At 29.7% G+C, this 16,456-nt stretch overlaps 2 protein-coding genes across 2 annotated transcripts; one reads left to right on the top strand and one right to left on the bottom strand.

The window, feature by feature from the left end:
- Positions 1–1,079: 1,079 nt before the first annotated feature.
- Positions 1,080–1,698, top strand: LOC124916057. The gene has a single exon (XM_047456792.1). It carries the CDS (start codon positions 1,153–1,155, stop codon positions 1,696–1,698), a length of 546 nt encoding a protein of 181 aa, XP_047312748.1. The 5' UTR covers positions 1,080–1,152.
- A 2,460-nt stretch (positions 1,699–4,158) lies between these two features.
- On the bottom strand, positions 4,159–5,786 carry LOC124915374 (ACT domain-containing protein ACR1). The gene is made up of 4 exons (XM_047456079.1): positions 5,672–5,786; positions 5,525–5,592; positions 4,693–5,439; positions 4,159–4,620 (listed from the first exon to the last, which is right to left on the bottom strand). Exons 1-4 carry the CDS (start codon positions 5,748–5,750, stop codon positions 4,195–4,197), a joined length of 1,320 nt encoding a protein of 439 aa, XP_047312035.1. The 5' UTR covers positions 5,751–5,786; the 3' UTR covers positions 4,159–4,194.
- Positions 5,787–16,456: the final 10,670 nt, after the last annotated feature.

The raw sequence follows: 16,456 nt of genomic DNA, 5'->3' as shown, positions 1-16,456 counted from the left end.
GGATGTTTCATTGGGTAAAATAGTCGAGCCAGTTGGAGAGCTCATTTATATTCTTGAAAATCTCTGTGCTCGTTAAAATTTATTCTTCTTGTTTTTTCATTGGTGAATTATTTTATGTTGTGCTCGTTAAAATTTGTTAATTTTGTTTGATCATTGGTGATCTATTTTGTGTTGTGCTTTTTTAAAAATATTTTCTTTCAATTTTGTATTGTTTTTGTCGTTGAGTTTAAACGACTCTCATTTATATCATTTTACATGAACCATTTAAAAAAAACTAATTAATTTCTTATATGAAATTCTCAATCGATTAAATGAGAATTAATTCTTTATAAAAAATATATATATATAAGTTTGGAGTTTGAATTTGAAAATCAATAAATTTTGTGAGATCTCATATGGGAAAATGTTTTCGTACTATATAAATATTCGATATGGATTTAAATATGAGTTAAAAATATTTGATACACTTAATTATTGATAACTTTGTAACAAATTAAGACTTTCTAAGTAGGAATGTAGGATTGATCTCTTAATTAAGAATTACTTTTATTTTTAATAATATATATAACTAACTTTAATTTTTAAATATAATGTGATCTATACATATTGAAAAGAGATAATTAGAATTCATAAAAATCAAATGGATCAAATATATCAAACATTTCATAAACAAATAGCATAATCTTTCATTTGGTTATATATATATATATATTTTAAATCAAACACATTATGAGGTCTGTCCCCTCTCACATAGGGCAGTTGTATTAAGTACAAGAATGCCCATACCAAGTGGTAAAGGGACTATGAAACAAAGTAATGAATAATGATGGGGAAGAGAAAGGAAAAGGCCAATAATGGAGGCGGTTGCGTTTGAAAGTCAAATATTCAGCATTTTGACCGCCCATTCTTTCCTTCCCTGCGTCACCCCTATCTCATTTCTCGTCTCTCCCCCGCCGCCGCCGACGCACGCCGACGCCTAAAAACAAACATTTTTCTTCCATCTCTCTCCTCTTTCACTCTCCACTCCTGTCAATGTGTCATCACTCCGTCATGCCCATGCAGCATCTACAATCAAAGGATTCCTTGTCTATAAATACTCAAACACTCGTGCAAAGGATCATCACCATTTCCATTTTCAAATAATCTACAAATATGAAATCCCACTCATCTACTTTGCTTTCTTTTACAACCGGAGAGACCCAAATTATTACAACGTCCCTGCCCAATTACAATTCCTCCCTCCATTCTGTCCGTAAACCGCCTCCCAAGATCACAAAGAAGCCGATTGCCCCTATCCCTCCTACTCCTCCACGCGTTTATAATGTCAACCCTTTACATTTTAAACAACTCGTGCAGAAGCTCACTGCTGAACCGGAGTTCCAGTCATCGCGGCGACGACGGCGGCTTCACAAGCTGGCACCACCGCCGCTTGCTCTCGACAAGAGTACTGATCATGTGCCGCCGCCAGAACAAGATCATGATCTGTTAAATTATGTGAAGACAATTCAATCGCCGAGTTTATGGAATACATGTTCCGCGGCTGAGTCGACTTTCGAGATGAAGAATTCTCCAGCTGGGTGGTTTGGTATGTCCTCGCCGTTGTGGTCATCCTTCCCGGCTTTGAGTCCGGGCATGTTTTCTGCATTTGAGATGAATACAAGTAATTCATTTTCATTACAAGTATTTCCTGATTTGTGAATTTCTAATTGTTAATTCATCATTCGACTTTATGCTTTATTGAGTTGTCTATTTCATGAATAAATTATTAATATATAGCCTGAAATTAGATTGTTCATATATATGAGTTGGTAATTCTAAGCTGTTCTTAGTTGTCTTTTGTAGCACAAAAAGGCAAGAACAATGTGTATGTTCATCAAGTATATATATATATATGTACAACTATTGAAAAGTAGATATAAAAAATGAAGGAAATTGATATCATCCAAGTGTTAGAGTCTTGATGAGATTTTCGTTTTGAGATTTCATACAAGGTTTTCACAAAGGAATGAACTAAAATATCTTGTTATGATCTTAGATTTAATTTGGCCAAGATTCCCAAGCTCTTGTGGCTTTGCCTTTTAGTGCGGACCATATTGATCTATGTAAATATTCAATCCAAATGAAGTTGACAATATTGAGCTAAAAAAATAGTTTCTATCTAACCAAATTAAAAAATTAAACTAAATTGAATATTACGCGATTCAACCAATCCGACCATGAAATAGATGAATGGACGGTCCAGCTTTTGACAAAATTCGGTCCGACCGAAAATCTGAAACGAAAATGTTCAACTGTATTCCTTTCCTATGTCAATCTTCCATCAAATTTTTTCAACTATTAATCAATCAACAAAAAAAAAATGTGAGTACGTTGTTATATCTTCGATCTCGTTTCGCTTTGTTCTTTATTCACGGTTAAGATAGTAAAAGAAAGTTCTTAAAATTGTCGTTTATGATTATTTAACATTTTCCCATTAATCCAAATGAATCGACAATATTCAGTGAAAAAAATAGTTTCTATCTAACCAAATTAAAAAATTAAACTAAATTGAATATTACACGATTCAACCGGCCCGACCATGAAACAGATGAATGGACGGTCCAACTTTTGACTTCAATACAGTTGCTATTTGAAATCGGTCAAAATTCGGTCCGACCGGAAATCTGAAACCAAAATTTCCGATTGTATTCATTTCCTAGGTCAATCTTCCATCAAATTATTCCAACGATTAATCAATCAACAAAAAAATGTGAGTACGTTGTCATATCTTCGATCTCGTTTCGCTTTGTTCTTTATTCACGGTGAAGATAGTAAAAAAAGCCCTTAAAATTGTCGTTTATGATTATTTAACATTTTCTGATTACGTCCTTAAAATTGTCGTTTATGATTATTTAACATTTTCTGGTTACGTTGAAAATAATTTAAGCACGGTTGTTTAACATTTTTCTGTATGTGACATTGAAAAATAGATTTAGATTAGTTACTTTAATTGTCTATAAGTGTTTTTTTTTAAGTATATTTCTCAATGGTTAATGTGGTATTTCTTTTGAGAAACCTTTTCTTGTAGATATATATAAAAAAAAACAATTTGTGATATTATTATCAAAACATTCGAGGAAAAATCCTATTTCCATCCATCAATTTAACTCGATCAAGATGATGATGATGAATCGCACAACAAGACAGAAAGATCCACCGTCGCCGTATAATCCCGATCTAGCTTCCAGTGAAGATCTCTCCGAACTCTCCAAAACCCTAACTCGTCAATTCTGGAGCATCGCCTCCTCTTCAAATCATCGCAGCTGCAATCGTCTCCCGATACAAACAATCAAGAGACTTCGGAGCGACTTTGTGGAGATCAGTGGGAAGGATCGAAGCTGTTATAAACTAACATAAATGTATCTAAGATTACTATAATTGTTTCTTAACCTTCTTCAATTATTATCGGAATGGGATAATTGAGGAAACTGTTGATGTTACTGGAGAAGTGATGATGGCGTCCTTAAGGGACATCATCGCGAAGGATCCCTAATTTTGCCTCACGATAGTGTGAAGAAAATGATGACTGTAAGTGGTATTGAGTATATTATAACTATTTCTCTCAAATTCAAAGTATCATTAATCGTTTCATCCCTACTGTTTTCTGTTCTTGATTGTGTAATTTGAGTAGAAAATGCAATTAGTTAGCTCACATAACTTCTCAGTTTCTTATCATAATAATGCCCAAATCAGATCATCCAATACGCATACATAGCAGAATTTAGAAAGTTATAGATTACCAAGAACTATACTCAATCAAGATGAACTAAGAAATCACATCACTAGTGATGTGAAAGCTTCATTCTTGCATCAACTTTGTGTTAGATGGTATGATGGACATGCTACTAAGACTTTCATGTTTCAAGCTTCAATTAGCAAAAATCTTGATTTAGAACTTTTGAGATTTGTTGGGTCTTGTTTACTTTGATGTTCTTGATTATCTTTTCTAGCATGACCATTACCCCCAATTCAATTAGGATGTTTTTCCACTTGAACTATCTTTCCTAATAGATTTGTGAACGAGTATGAAACTATGAATCATGAAAACTAGTAGAAGTGAAAAAAAAAAAAAACTAGCATAAGGACAGTAACAGATGTATATTTACAGATTTCATTTCATGATTCTTCTTGTCTGTTTTGTGATGTAAATCAATATTATGATTTAATTGGACCAAAGTTACTTGAAATCTTCCCTAGCTGTGCCCATAACAACCCTCCTAATGAAGTTCTAGCCCTACCATTTTGTTCTTCTTCCTTCTCTTTTACTAGTGTATTGTTATTGACAGTCGTCAACATAATATTCGACGACGAAATATCTTTCTGTAAAGAAGGTTTTCGTTGCGAGTATTGATTCATCACCTTGATCGTTGCAGTCCCTTCTATCTCCTTCGTTAACATCTGAACCGTATGTTGGCTAACCTCTTGACCTGAAACATCCGTCACATAAAAAGACCCAATTGCCTTTTCACCTCTAGTCTTCACCTCTGCTCTCATTATTGATAGCCCGTTTTCTCGTAATGCCCTGCTTACGTTCGAGAGTAGACCCAACCTATTCCGGGCAGTAATTTCAAGCCTTAGCCCCTGCATAAGGAAAATTAAAACATTAAAATCATCATTATTTGAAATAACCAACATCAAACAAGGTGATCTTACATGGGAAACTCGACGTTCAATGGCTGCAATGAGAGATTGAGCGACTCGTATCCGATCACTCTCTGAATTCAACGTGCAGCCGTCTTTCTGTCGAACGTAATACTCCTGAATAGCTATAGAGCTTCGAGAACTTATGGAAGCATGGAAAACTTCGTATTCCATGTCAGTAAGTGTACAAACGGTATCAAACAGTAATTTCGGTCTGTCTCTGCATTTAACATTCACCATTGAATAACCTCTTTCCTTACAGTAATCAATAGCTACTTGTGTTGTGTCCGTCGATATCGTGTTTCCAATTCTACAGCAATCTTGGAAATTATTATCACTGTTAGCACACATCAACTGGTGTAGCCGTCTCTCTGTTTGGGATGGACCAGCAGCTGCCGGAATACCAGCCGGATCACCTATCCGAACCGCCCATTGTTCTCCTTCATGATGATGGGCTTCAACGACACTAGCAATATGGGCACGAATTTCAGCAAGCCCAGGAACAGTTTGTTTGTCTTCTAGGTACATTATACATGCTGCTCTACCTTTATGTGTCCAAGCCACAGCAGCACTGACCTGACATTGAAGCTCGGCGAGTCCAGCAGATATTTCCGACAGCAGACCAGGTCTATCATAGCCTGCGATTTCTAAAGTCGCTTGACCTGTCCATACCTGACGCATTCTCATTGGTCCTGTGCATGGTAACAAACCATGCGACGACCCACCACCACCACGACCACTACCTTTTGCACAGATTGCCTGTTTCAATTAATAATAATTAATGACTTCTCATTTACTTTAATCAGAAAAAGAAACAGAAACAGAAACAAAAACAAAAACAGACCTGTTGTATGTAAAGCAAGATGGTATCGTCAGTGATTTTGTTTCCAAGCTGATCTGTCACGTGAAAAACTAACAAACAAAAATTTACATTTGAATGTCAGTTCAACATAAATTTTTTACCATAGATGAAAGTAACTTTTATAATTACCATCCATGAACCAACCACCATCAGAACAGATATATGATTTTGAAATGACCAAATCAACATCAGTCAAAACTTGGACCATCTCCAGCAATATCCCGTGCTTGTTTGCACTGTCAACCTATATAATAATAACAAAGTAAAAGACAATTAATTAACTTTGACAATTTAACATTTACCTTAATTAATTTACAGATCCCAATACTTTACCTTAACAAGTGTACAATTAGGACACGATTCATTATCAATGGTAACCCTAAAAGATGCATGCAAATTACAATAATTAATGAAAAACCCAGAATTAATTATTAATTAGTTTATAGTAATTATATGTACACGTACTTTGGAGGGTATATTCTATCCATGAGTGTCTCATATTCTGGATCGAAATAGGGTCTGTATTTTGCTACCTCCATTTTGATTGATCAAAGAAAGCTTAAATCTTTCAATCAATCAATCAATCTTCAACTCGATCTCACAAATCTGTTCAATTACATTAATAAACATTGATTAGATATATATATATAGATAACCCATTAATCAAACAATAAATCATTGAAACCCAATCTCTCATCAATAAGAAATCATGACATCTTGTTTCAAATCATACCCATTTGGGTTCTTGAATCAAATCTATTAAGAAAAACAATACGAACCCGAATGAAACGAAGGGCGGCGGAGTTTAACAGGATGAAGAATCAAGAAGAGATGGTATTGGGGAATCCTTAAACCGGGAGAGCTAGCTTTTTTCCGTTGAAGGAATGAATAATTGAATCAAAGGGTGTCTCTAAATTAGCATATATATAATAATAATAATAATAATAATAAATAAATAAAAAAGACAGAGTATATTCATTCATTCATTCAGTAGAACAGCTTGATAATTTTTTTATTTTATGGGTACATGTGTAAACTATATGTTTACCAGGTCTCGTCTTATGATTGGTGATCCGTTCGTTTCTTCACTTTAGTTTTCAAATAAGTTGAATCAAACGGAACCCTAAAATCAAGCATGCATGACCACCGCTAAAGTTTGACTAGGACGAATCTTTACTGTAAACAACTTCCACGTGTATGTCATCGCATGACGTGGCATACGTTTTCTATGCATGTCATCCACTGAGGCAGTTCTTCCATTTGACATCTGGATAATATTATGGGTTTTTAATATAAAATTATTATTTTAAGTTTTAAATTGACTATAACGTATGGGAGTTTGTTTATAAAAGTGAAAGGATCTTGAAAAGAATTAATAATTAATTAGTTATTATTATTTTATTTATAATAATATAGTATTGGTTGGATAAATAATTGGAAGAATATTTTATGTGAAATATTTAGATTTTAGAATTGATGATTTCATTCTTATCAGTTTTTATTTTAAAATTCAAACATTACATCATCAATTTATTTATTTATTAAAATATTAGAATATTAAAATTATTCTTTATTTTTTCAATATAAATTAATTAATAAATAAAATTCTAGAGATAAAAAGTAGTTTAGTCAAAAATAAATAAAAATCAATTTTTCCTACTTTTAATCTAACTAATTTTTTATTTCAAAATTCAAACATTACATCATCAATTTATTTATTTATTAAAATATTAAAATTATTCTTTATTTTTTTAATATAAATTAATTACTAAATAAATTCTAGAGATAAAAAGTAATTTAGTCAAAAATAAATAAAAATTAATTTTTCTTACTTTTAATCTAACCAAGTTTTTATTTCAAAATTCAAACATTACATCATCAATTTATTTATTTATTAAAATATTAAAAAATTTCCTTATTTTTTTAATATAAATTAATTACTAAATAAAAATCTAAAGATAAAAAATAATTTGATAAAAAATAAATAAAAACCAATTTTACCTAATTTTAATGGAACCAGAAAACTCAAACAAAACACAAAAAAATCACTTCCTACCAGCTCTAACAATAAATATGAACTAATTGATTAAGTTATTATTAAAGTAAAAGATTAAATTAATATAATTTATTAAATTGATAATATTATAATTGTTTATCTATTTATAATTCTAGTAAAAAAATTAAATTATTGAAAGTTAATTAATAGGGTTATGTATTAGGATATAATAAAATAAATAATCTATCACTACTAGACTGAAGAAGTAATAAATACTTTTTTTTAATTAGTTGTTAATATTTTATCGCCCTCTTTCAAACCAACTAAAAGGTGAGCACATACCTTACAATCGACGAGATTCAAGAATTTTGGTACAACTTTTTCTCGAATATAGTGAAAATAGATTTTAATATACGACATATCAGATTGACCAATAAAAACATGTTAATATTATCATACATAAAACTGGAAAAGTTCACTAAATAGGAATTAAATCAAAATATAAAGATATATCTGTAAGAACACAATATTCATTACAATTAACAAATACTTGTCGTTTCTTACAATTTTAAAAAATAAGATTGTCGTTTCTTAAAATTTTACAAAATAAAATTGTCGTTTCTTAAAATTTTAAAAAATAAGATTGTCGTTTCTTAAAATTTTAAAAAATAAGATTGTCGTTTCTTAAAATTTTAAAAAATAAAATTGTAAGATAGAACTATTTGATTTTAATTGAGTTTTAAAGTAAATGATTAGACTAATATGATTTATTGAATTGATAATATTTACATAAATTTATCTATTTATAATAATGGTAGAAAAACTTAACTAATAGAAAAACACTTTAAAATTAATTACTATTATGACATAATTAATATATAATAAAATAACTAATCTACCACTTTTATTGATTTAGTTGTTAATTAATATTTTATTAGTAGCCAAATATATTTACAATAATATATAGCCCTCCAAACTAATATAGAAGGTTACACTTGGAATATTGGATTTAAAACGTTGTTGAATATTATGTTTAAATTATTTATAATGTTTATAAAATTCCAACTTAAATGTTTATTATAATTACAAACTAAATAAAAATATGTAAATTTACAAACAATTTTAAAATAAGTCTGTCTTTGGGTACGCGTTCAAAATCGGGATTGAGCTAAACGGTGATGTAACCCTGAAAGCTTCAGCCCAATAAGGGCCCATGGCTCAAACCCTGCCTCACTTGATTTCTCAGAAAAAAAAAATCCAAAAATTTATTATTTACAAGGTAAAGGTAGTGTTCTTTAAATCATCTATAACATTTCAAATTGGTCACTTAGCTAAATATACACTAAATTTATTATTTTAATAAAAAGATGATAAGTTATTATTTTTATATAAGAATTAAATAGTTGATTACCTTGAGTTTATTTATAATTTTTTTTAATTAAGAAAAACTAAAATGACACTCAAAGTCATCAGAATCCCCGCTTTAATACAAAGTACCTCTAGATAAATCAAATATTCCAAATATCTAATATTATAGAAATCATATCACCAAAACATAACACAAAAATAATTTTCATCTTGTTCGTCTTTTAATAATTTCATTAATTCAATATATCGTGAAGATCATAATATAATTGTGAAAATCATAAAATTATTAAGTTCAAGTTATGACATTATTTATCATAAATGATTCGAAATCTGCTCAATCAATATAAATTATCGCAAACATCCCCGATAAAAAAAAGATCAAGTATATAAATTATTTTTGCCCACATAAAACCTACTAACTCGGAGTTGATAATGGTTCTGAACTAAAATTCATGCGATTTCACGTTGGTTGGAAACAGGGCCGGTCCTGGGGTAAGTCCGGCAAGCCCACGCGCTAGAGCAGCCCACTTCTCAAGGAAGCCAACTCCGCAGGGTAGTCCATTTAATAATAAAAATATGATTTTAGTTAAATTTATAAAAATTTTAATATAATAGTGTGTAGGATAGTGGTTTAAGATGAAGAAATGTATTTTAATTAGTAGTTATGGTTCAAATTTCACTAAAAATACTTTTTTTAATAAAATTTTTTAACTAAAATTAGGGCATTAAACAAAAATTTCTATTTTTTCTTACATGGGATGGGGCAGCCCAATTCTTGGGACCGGCACTAGTTCAAAAAAGTATTGAGCTCTTAGATTAAAACATGTATTTGAATTATTATTATTATTTTTTTTTGTAAAGAGTCCACTATATCTTTTATGATTGTAAATTTTGGGCTTACATAAATATTAAAGAGAGAAACTTTTTATTGATCCATAACTAACTAGTCACTAGTTAAGTTTTAGGTTGATGAAGTTTTGCACTAATTCTAGATTTACCATAAAGTTTAATTATTTCTAAAATAAATATTGTCAGCTCAATAAGATTTACCAATATCTGCAGGTGGTATATGCATTCAAGTCCCTACAATTAATTTTATATGATATGATTTAATGCAATTCGTGGCTAATTTCCAGTCATATATTTGTGTTGTTCTTGTGCACATATTGCATTTTTTTAATTCATTTAGTTATTAATGTTAGTTTGGGGATTGAAATGTAATAAAAGCAATAAAGGAGAACAGATAATTGATTGTGACTAAAATATGTCAAGTCTTATATTCTCTAGTGCCTTCCGGCCAATTGATCATATTCTTGAATGTCCTAGAAGTTTTATCATTTTTTAATTATTTAAGCACATATATATATATATATATATATATATATATATATATATATATATATATATATATATATATATATATATATATATATATATATATGAAAAGATAATACATCTTGCGAGGAAAAACAAAATTGTCATAAGTTTAGCTGAAAAAAAAAGGAACATGAAGTAGACAACATTCAAGAAAAGAATAATATGCACTAATATAAAAGTTTGAGATTTTCAAAACACTCTATACATGTACAATATATAAATAAAAGTGTTAATCATTTCAAATGATAGATTCAGGGTTTGAGCGATATTAACCTTTTATTAATTTGGATTAAAATCTTTCGCTTGGCATGACATATTAATATGTAATTAACATGACCTTCACCCTACCCTATTGATCTAACTCAAACTTAATATGATTTAACATATGTAGTTAATATCACATCTCTATTTCAAATTAAAATGACATAAAAAATAATTAAGCTAAATAAAAAATCCTCTTACATAAGAAATGAGTAAGTAGAAAAGATGGACACTTACTTTCATGGATAGAAATAGAAGAATTCTTTTATATTTGAATCTTTATAACATGATAAATTTAACAAAAAGAAGAAAAATTCTTTAAAATAATATTTGTCAACAAAGATTATTATTGAATTCATATTGTGTAATGATTAACATGAAGTGTTCCATTTCAAATTGAGTGATTATGTGGATGTTATAGAGAATATTTAGAGGGTAAGCAATTTTCTATACAACTCAATTAATTTTGATAACAGGATAAATAAATTTTCTATAGTTTAAGGCGAGGGATATATAATTGTTTTCTCATGACCTAATTGATGCAGTTTTAAAGTAGTCTCATTTCTAAGGATAACAATTTGAAATCGCCCCGCAAAAACCGAACCGAATTGTCCTATTTGGGACGGTTTTTTCCCGAAATCGAATGTGGATGGGGTGGGGATGGTACTTGTGTCCTCCGCCTCGGCCCGCCCCGATTTCACCCAATTCTGCTCCGAATACCATAACCATAATTAAATATATTAAATTACCAATATATTTATTTATTCACTATATTTTATAGGGGTAGTAAGGTTATTTATTTATAATAATATAAAATTTTAATATATTATATTAAAAAACTGTTTATATAATTTTATTGTATAACTTTTATTTTATTTAAAAAAAAATTATTAACAGTGTCCCGCGGGATTCCCCGAAACAGAAAATTGAAAACCGAATGGGGCGGGGATGGTATTGAAAAAATCTCCTAAAATAAAACTGTGCGGGGACGGTAAATACATTCCCCGCCCCGAACCGCCTCATTGCCATCCCTAGTCTCATTCATCCTTATTATTATCGTCCAAAATACGCTTAATTGCGAAACTCTCTAATAAATTAAAAATTAGTTAGTGTTAGCATGCGGTCAGACGGGCCAACCAATGGCAGGGTGAGTCTATCCACCAAAACTCATCGTTTAACGGGTCGATGACGGGTCGGCTCACTATCCCGGTGGGCTGAAAATCTTCAACTCAACCCAACCCAAGGTGGGTTGTGGGTTAGGCGGGCCAGCCCGCAAGTTGTCTCAATACAAATAAAAATAAATAAAAATCATTATTAGTTATAGAAAAAACAAGAGTTCAAGAACATGATCAAATAGTTATAATACACACCAAACAAGATTCTTGTCTATCGTTACAGATTAATTGACCAAATAGTTCAACAAAGTAACTAAAATTTGAAAAATTCATAAAATAGAAATTTCAGTAAAGTCAACATTCTTTAAATATCATTAATCGAGATATAATCCATGTCAAATCATTCTCCTTCATCGTTTTTCTCTTCAATGTCTGCATCATCATCCTCTAAAATATTTGATCATTGCTTGAACAATATTGATGTAACTATTACATTGTTTTCTTTATTTTTATCTACATATGAAATACACAAAAATGAAGATAGTTAAAAAATTAAATTAAAATAAATTAATATATGAAGTCACAAGTCACAAATAAGTCAAGAACATAATTAAAAATTTGTAAATAAAATTGTCGATAGCATATCCATGTAACCAAATTTGATTTGTAAATAAACTAGGATTATGCTGCATATGTCTATAAAGTTATAAATCAAATTAGATTTTGTTTTGCTAACCCGCGGGCCATTGCAAGTCAACCCGCGACCCGAGCGGGCTAGCCCATGTAGGCACACTTCCAAATGGGTTGCTAATATTTCAATTAAATCCGTCTAAATTGTTTGGCGGGACGGACCAACCCAACGGGCCTAACCCAAATTGACTGCTCTAATCACACATTCCATTATAAATAATTTATTGATTTGATAAATTAAAAAATCACATAAAATTAAATTAGTTTTTCACACGATTCGAAGAACAAGAGCTCTCTCATCCTTCTTTCAAAAGGGAGGAAGTTTAAATTGCAAAACCGTTTACTAAGATTCCGGATTTTACAAATCCATCTATTTCTAGGCTATTTTTGATGTTTTAAAAAAAATTACATCATATTATAATATAAAATGTTGCAACTCAAAAGTAAAAAAAAAAACAATTATTTTCGCTTTCTCTCTAAATCAATGTTTTTATCACCCTGTTCAAACTAAAACGTTATTTTAAAGTAAAAATTGAATCAAAACTCTTAACACTAGAATTACTTTAGGTAATTAAAAAAATGTTTCACTACCATAATACAATATTATATAAAAAAAAATGCATAACAAATTAAAATTCTGCATACATATGTATAAGGAATAAGTTACAAATCAAACAAATTTTCTTAATATAATTTAAAAAAAAAATCAATAATATATTACAATTATGCCTCAGAACTTTTGTGAATGACCAAATAGGTCCATTTACTATATATATATATATTAGTTATTCAAGACTGTCCTTGAATTTTACATTAGAGACATATATAAATCCATCTCCTTGTTAATATTCAAAGACAATCTTGCTAATATGAAATGATATATTTACAAGTTTCTAGGGTTTTCTATCTTGAGTGTAGATATAATCAAGATGAGCAATGAGAGTCCTCCTCATCAAACACTCTTCCTCTCCAACAACACCTTCACACTTCTCTTCCACCTCCAATACCTATTTTAATCCCACAATCAACAAAATTGAACCAGAAAAATTAAAAAACCATCATCACAAATACAAAATATTCATCCATTATACATAGAAAACGCCTTAAAAAAGAAATGAGACGCGTTTTAATTACCTCTTGTTGGGGTTTGGCCAGAGATGGCGGCCCAAGACGGGCCGCCGCCGAGGAGGAAAGATTTGAGCATATGAGTGTTAGTATTAGGAAGAACAATAATATTGGTTTGGACATTTCTTGATCAATAATGGGAAGATAGGAACTTGATCAAATTAAGATGAGATATATATATAGGTAGCAGCTGGCTGGCTGGTTTAGTTAGATATGGATCTATTCATGAAAGAAAGCAACAGTGTATTTGTGGGGCTAATGTGAACGGGCGAAGTCCGTAAAGATAGACTTAAAAAATTGAAATGAAAGGCACTAGAAATAAATGTGAACTAACCATATGTTTTGTGATCTATATGTATTTAATACTGTTTTCAACTTATTTTGGAATAAAGAATAAAAAGTCATTTAGCTTTAGTTGATATTACAAACAAGTCTTCAAACTTTGAAATCTATACAAAATAATATATGTTTTTATAAAATTATTTTTTAAAAGTGATTTTTTTTTATTAACTTATATATAGTCAAACCGGGAGAGAAAAATGAATCAAAGAGATGTACATTAAAATTAAAAATCATACAAAATATATAAACTAAGGAAAACAAACTTAATGTTGTAAAGGGTGATTCTCAAAAGAGAAATAATTGATTGAAAGAATTTAAGAGAGTGAATTCGAGAGAGAATTACGTTTGCGCAAGTTAAAAAAATAATAAAATTTTTCACTTTTCTCTCTATTCACCCTTTATCATTTTCTAGTGATATGGTGTCACGTCATCCCACTCTCAAATTCTCTCCATATCACCCTTCTTCTCAAAATATATCGGACTAATAGAGCTGAAAATCTTGGCAAAAGTTATTGATGACCATGAACAAGCTTTACTTATTCCATTTTATTATCATAATTAACACGGTTATTATTATTAATAATAAAAAAAACCTTTTTAACTCCCACTACTAATTTACTATCATAATTTGGATTTGATTTGTGCCGATTTTTAATGGGCCTTAATTTAAATATGTTAGCACGTGACTGTTTGACAAGTTTTGCTTTTCAATTTTGTATGGAAGAGAGATTCATTAATAGATATGTTGACTTATATATTATATTTATTGGTTAGACAGAGCATAAACAAATTTTCCATTTATCAATTTGGATTTGAATTGTCAAACCAATTTGAGGTGAAATGAGATTTCAGAAATCTTTTTAATTTTAAACGTCACAATTTTGACTTTTTATTGTGAAAGTTATACAAAAATGAGGTATAGTCTTAACGATTTCAAATGCAGTTAATTTATTAAATTACGTACATTTATAAATAAATAAAATATTTATATAATTAATTTAACTACTAAATTTCAATTAAGGTAGGATATTTAACTACTGAAAGAATCGATAATCAAAATCTTCAATTTCCTAAAATTCGGTAGTTAAATGAGTTAATGAATATTTTATTTATTTATAAATATCACGTGAATAATAAGTTAACGAAGTTTGAAACCGTTAAGACAAAATCTCGTTTAAAATAACTTTATGATAAAAATTTGTGGTATTTGAAAAAAAACATTCAAAATCTCAATTGACCCAATTAAGGACCAATTTGACATATAAGTCGTATTAATTATATAATCTTTTAAATTTTTAAGTAAAAAAAAGTTTTATTATGTTAAATTCTCATTATAAAAGTATTAAGTTAAAATAATTAATATGTTAGAATTAAATAAGACTAAGTTCTCTCCAATAAAATAAAAATAAATAATGATTTAAAAATAAAATATCAATTATATAAGCATTTTTGAGAAAAAGTCAACTTCTTTTATATAAACTAGTATGTATCTCGTGCATTTGCACGAGTAATAATATAAAAAACTGTGAAAAAAATATTACGGTAAAATTTTTATGGGCGGGTCAACCCAAAATCCGACCCAAGTATCCATTTACTCTCACATATATCCAAATTAACCACATCTCTCGACCCGGAAATCCGGACACTTTAAAAATTAAGCATCATTATATATATAGATTAGTCAGTTAAAAATTGAACTTATATTGTTAAATTGCCATGCGTTTATTAAATTTTGGGTTGAATTTAAAATATAAAGTGTTATTAGCCTAGTTGGTTAAAATGTTGTATTTGTTTTTGTTAGGTTGCAAGTTCAACCATACCTATAGCATTTTTAATTTTATTTTTAACCGTTTTAAATTTATGGGTGAGTCAACCCACAATCCGACCCAAGTATCCATTTACTCTGACATATATCCAAATTAACCACAACTCTCGACCCGGCAATCCGAACACTTTAAAAATTAAGCATCATTATATATATATATTTTTTTTTCACCAACAAATTAGTTTTTATTAAATTAAAATTATGTCATCAAATCAATCCAATCCTTGGTCCAACACGATATCAAAACTCAATCCTCGGTCCACTTTCATAACACCATTCAACCTCAATCATCAGCCGAAAATCACTACACAATCCATTGTTTTTTTATTGTAAATGAGGAGTATTTTGAGACATATAATGACATGTTATGTGTATTTATGCAACAATTTGTCGAAATAGAAATATATACAAAAGAATAAAGAACTTTTAATAATAAACATATTGTATATTTACAATTTTAAACATAATATTTAAAAGTGGCTTCCCGTTTAAACTCAAATTACTTTCGAATCAAATAAAATGTGGTCACAAGGTGTTAATCACATAACCTACAAACACACTTAACCATTTAACTAAGCGTAGAATTTGTCGTCGCCATGACTCGTTTAAACTCAAACCGCTTTCAGATGGAATAAAATATGACCACAAGGTGTTAAACATATAACCCACAAATACACTTAACCATTTAACCAGGCGTCTGACGGATTCGAACCCAGAAATCTCTTCAGGAGAATGAGGATATCCAACTTTTGTTACTGCTAGACTAGAAGAGGGATAATCAACATTTTTATTCTTTCTAAGATTGTCTCATTTAT

This window comes from Impatiens glandulifera, chromosome 9 (assembly GCF_907164915.1).
Source record: "Impatiens glandulifera chromosome 9, dImpGla2.1, whole genome shotgun sequence".
Taxonomy (NCBI): Eukaryota; Viridiplantae; Streptophyta; class Magnoliopsida; order Ericales; family Balsaminaceae; genus Impatiens; species Impatiens glandulifera.
Note: the sequence above shows the minus strand (reverse complement) of the source record. Positions and strands in the feature narration are given on the sequence as shown.

Excerpts from the sequence above, each read along its gene's own strand:
- LOC124916057 (XM_047456792.1), top strand. The coding sequence starts at position 1,153 with ATGAAATCCCACTCATCTACTTTGCTTTCTTTTACAACCGGAGAGACC.
- LOC124915374 (XM_047456079.1), bottom strand. The coding sequence starts at position 5,750 with ATGGTCCAAGTTTTGACTGATGTTGATTTGGTCATTTCAAAATCATAT. Across the intron at positions 5,440-5,524 it reads TCTTGCTTTACATACAACAG|GCAATCTGTGCAAAAGGTAG; the intron begins GTCTGTTTTTGT and ends TAATTGAAACAG. Across the intron at positions 4,621-4,692 it reads TTGAACGTCGAGTTTCCCAT|GGGCTAAGGCTTGAAATTAC; the intron begins GTAAGATCACCT and ends TTCCTTATGCAG.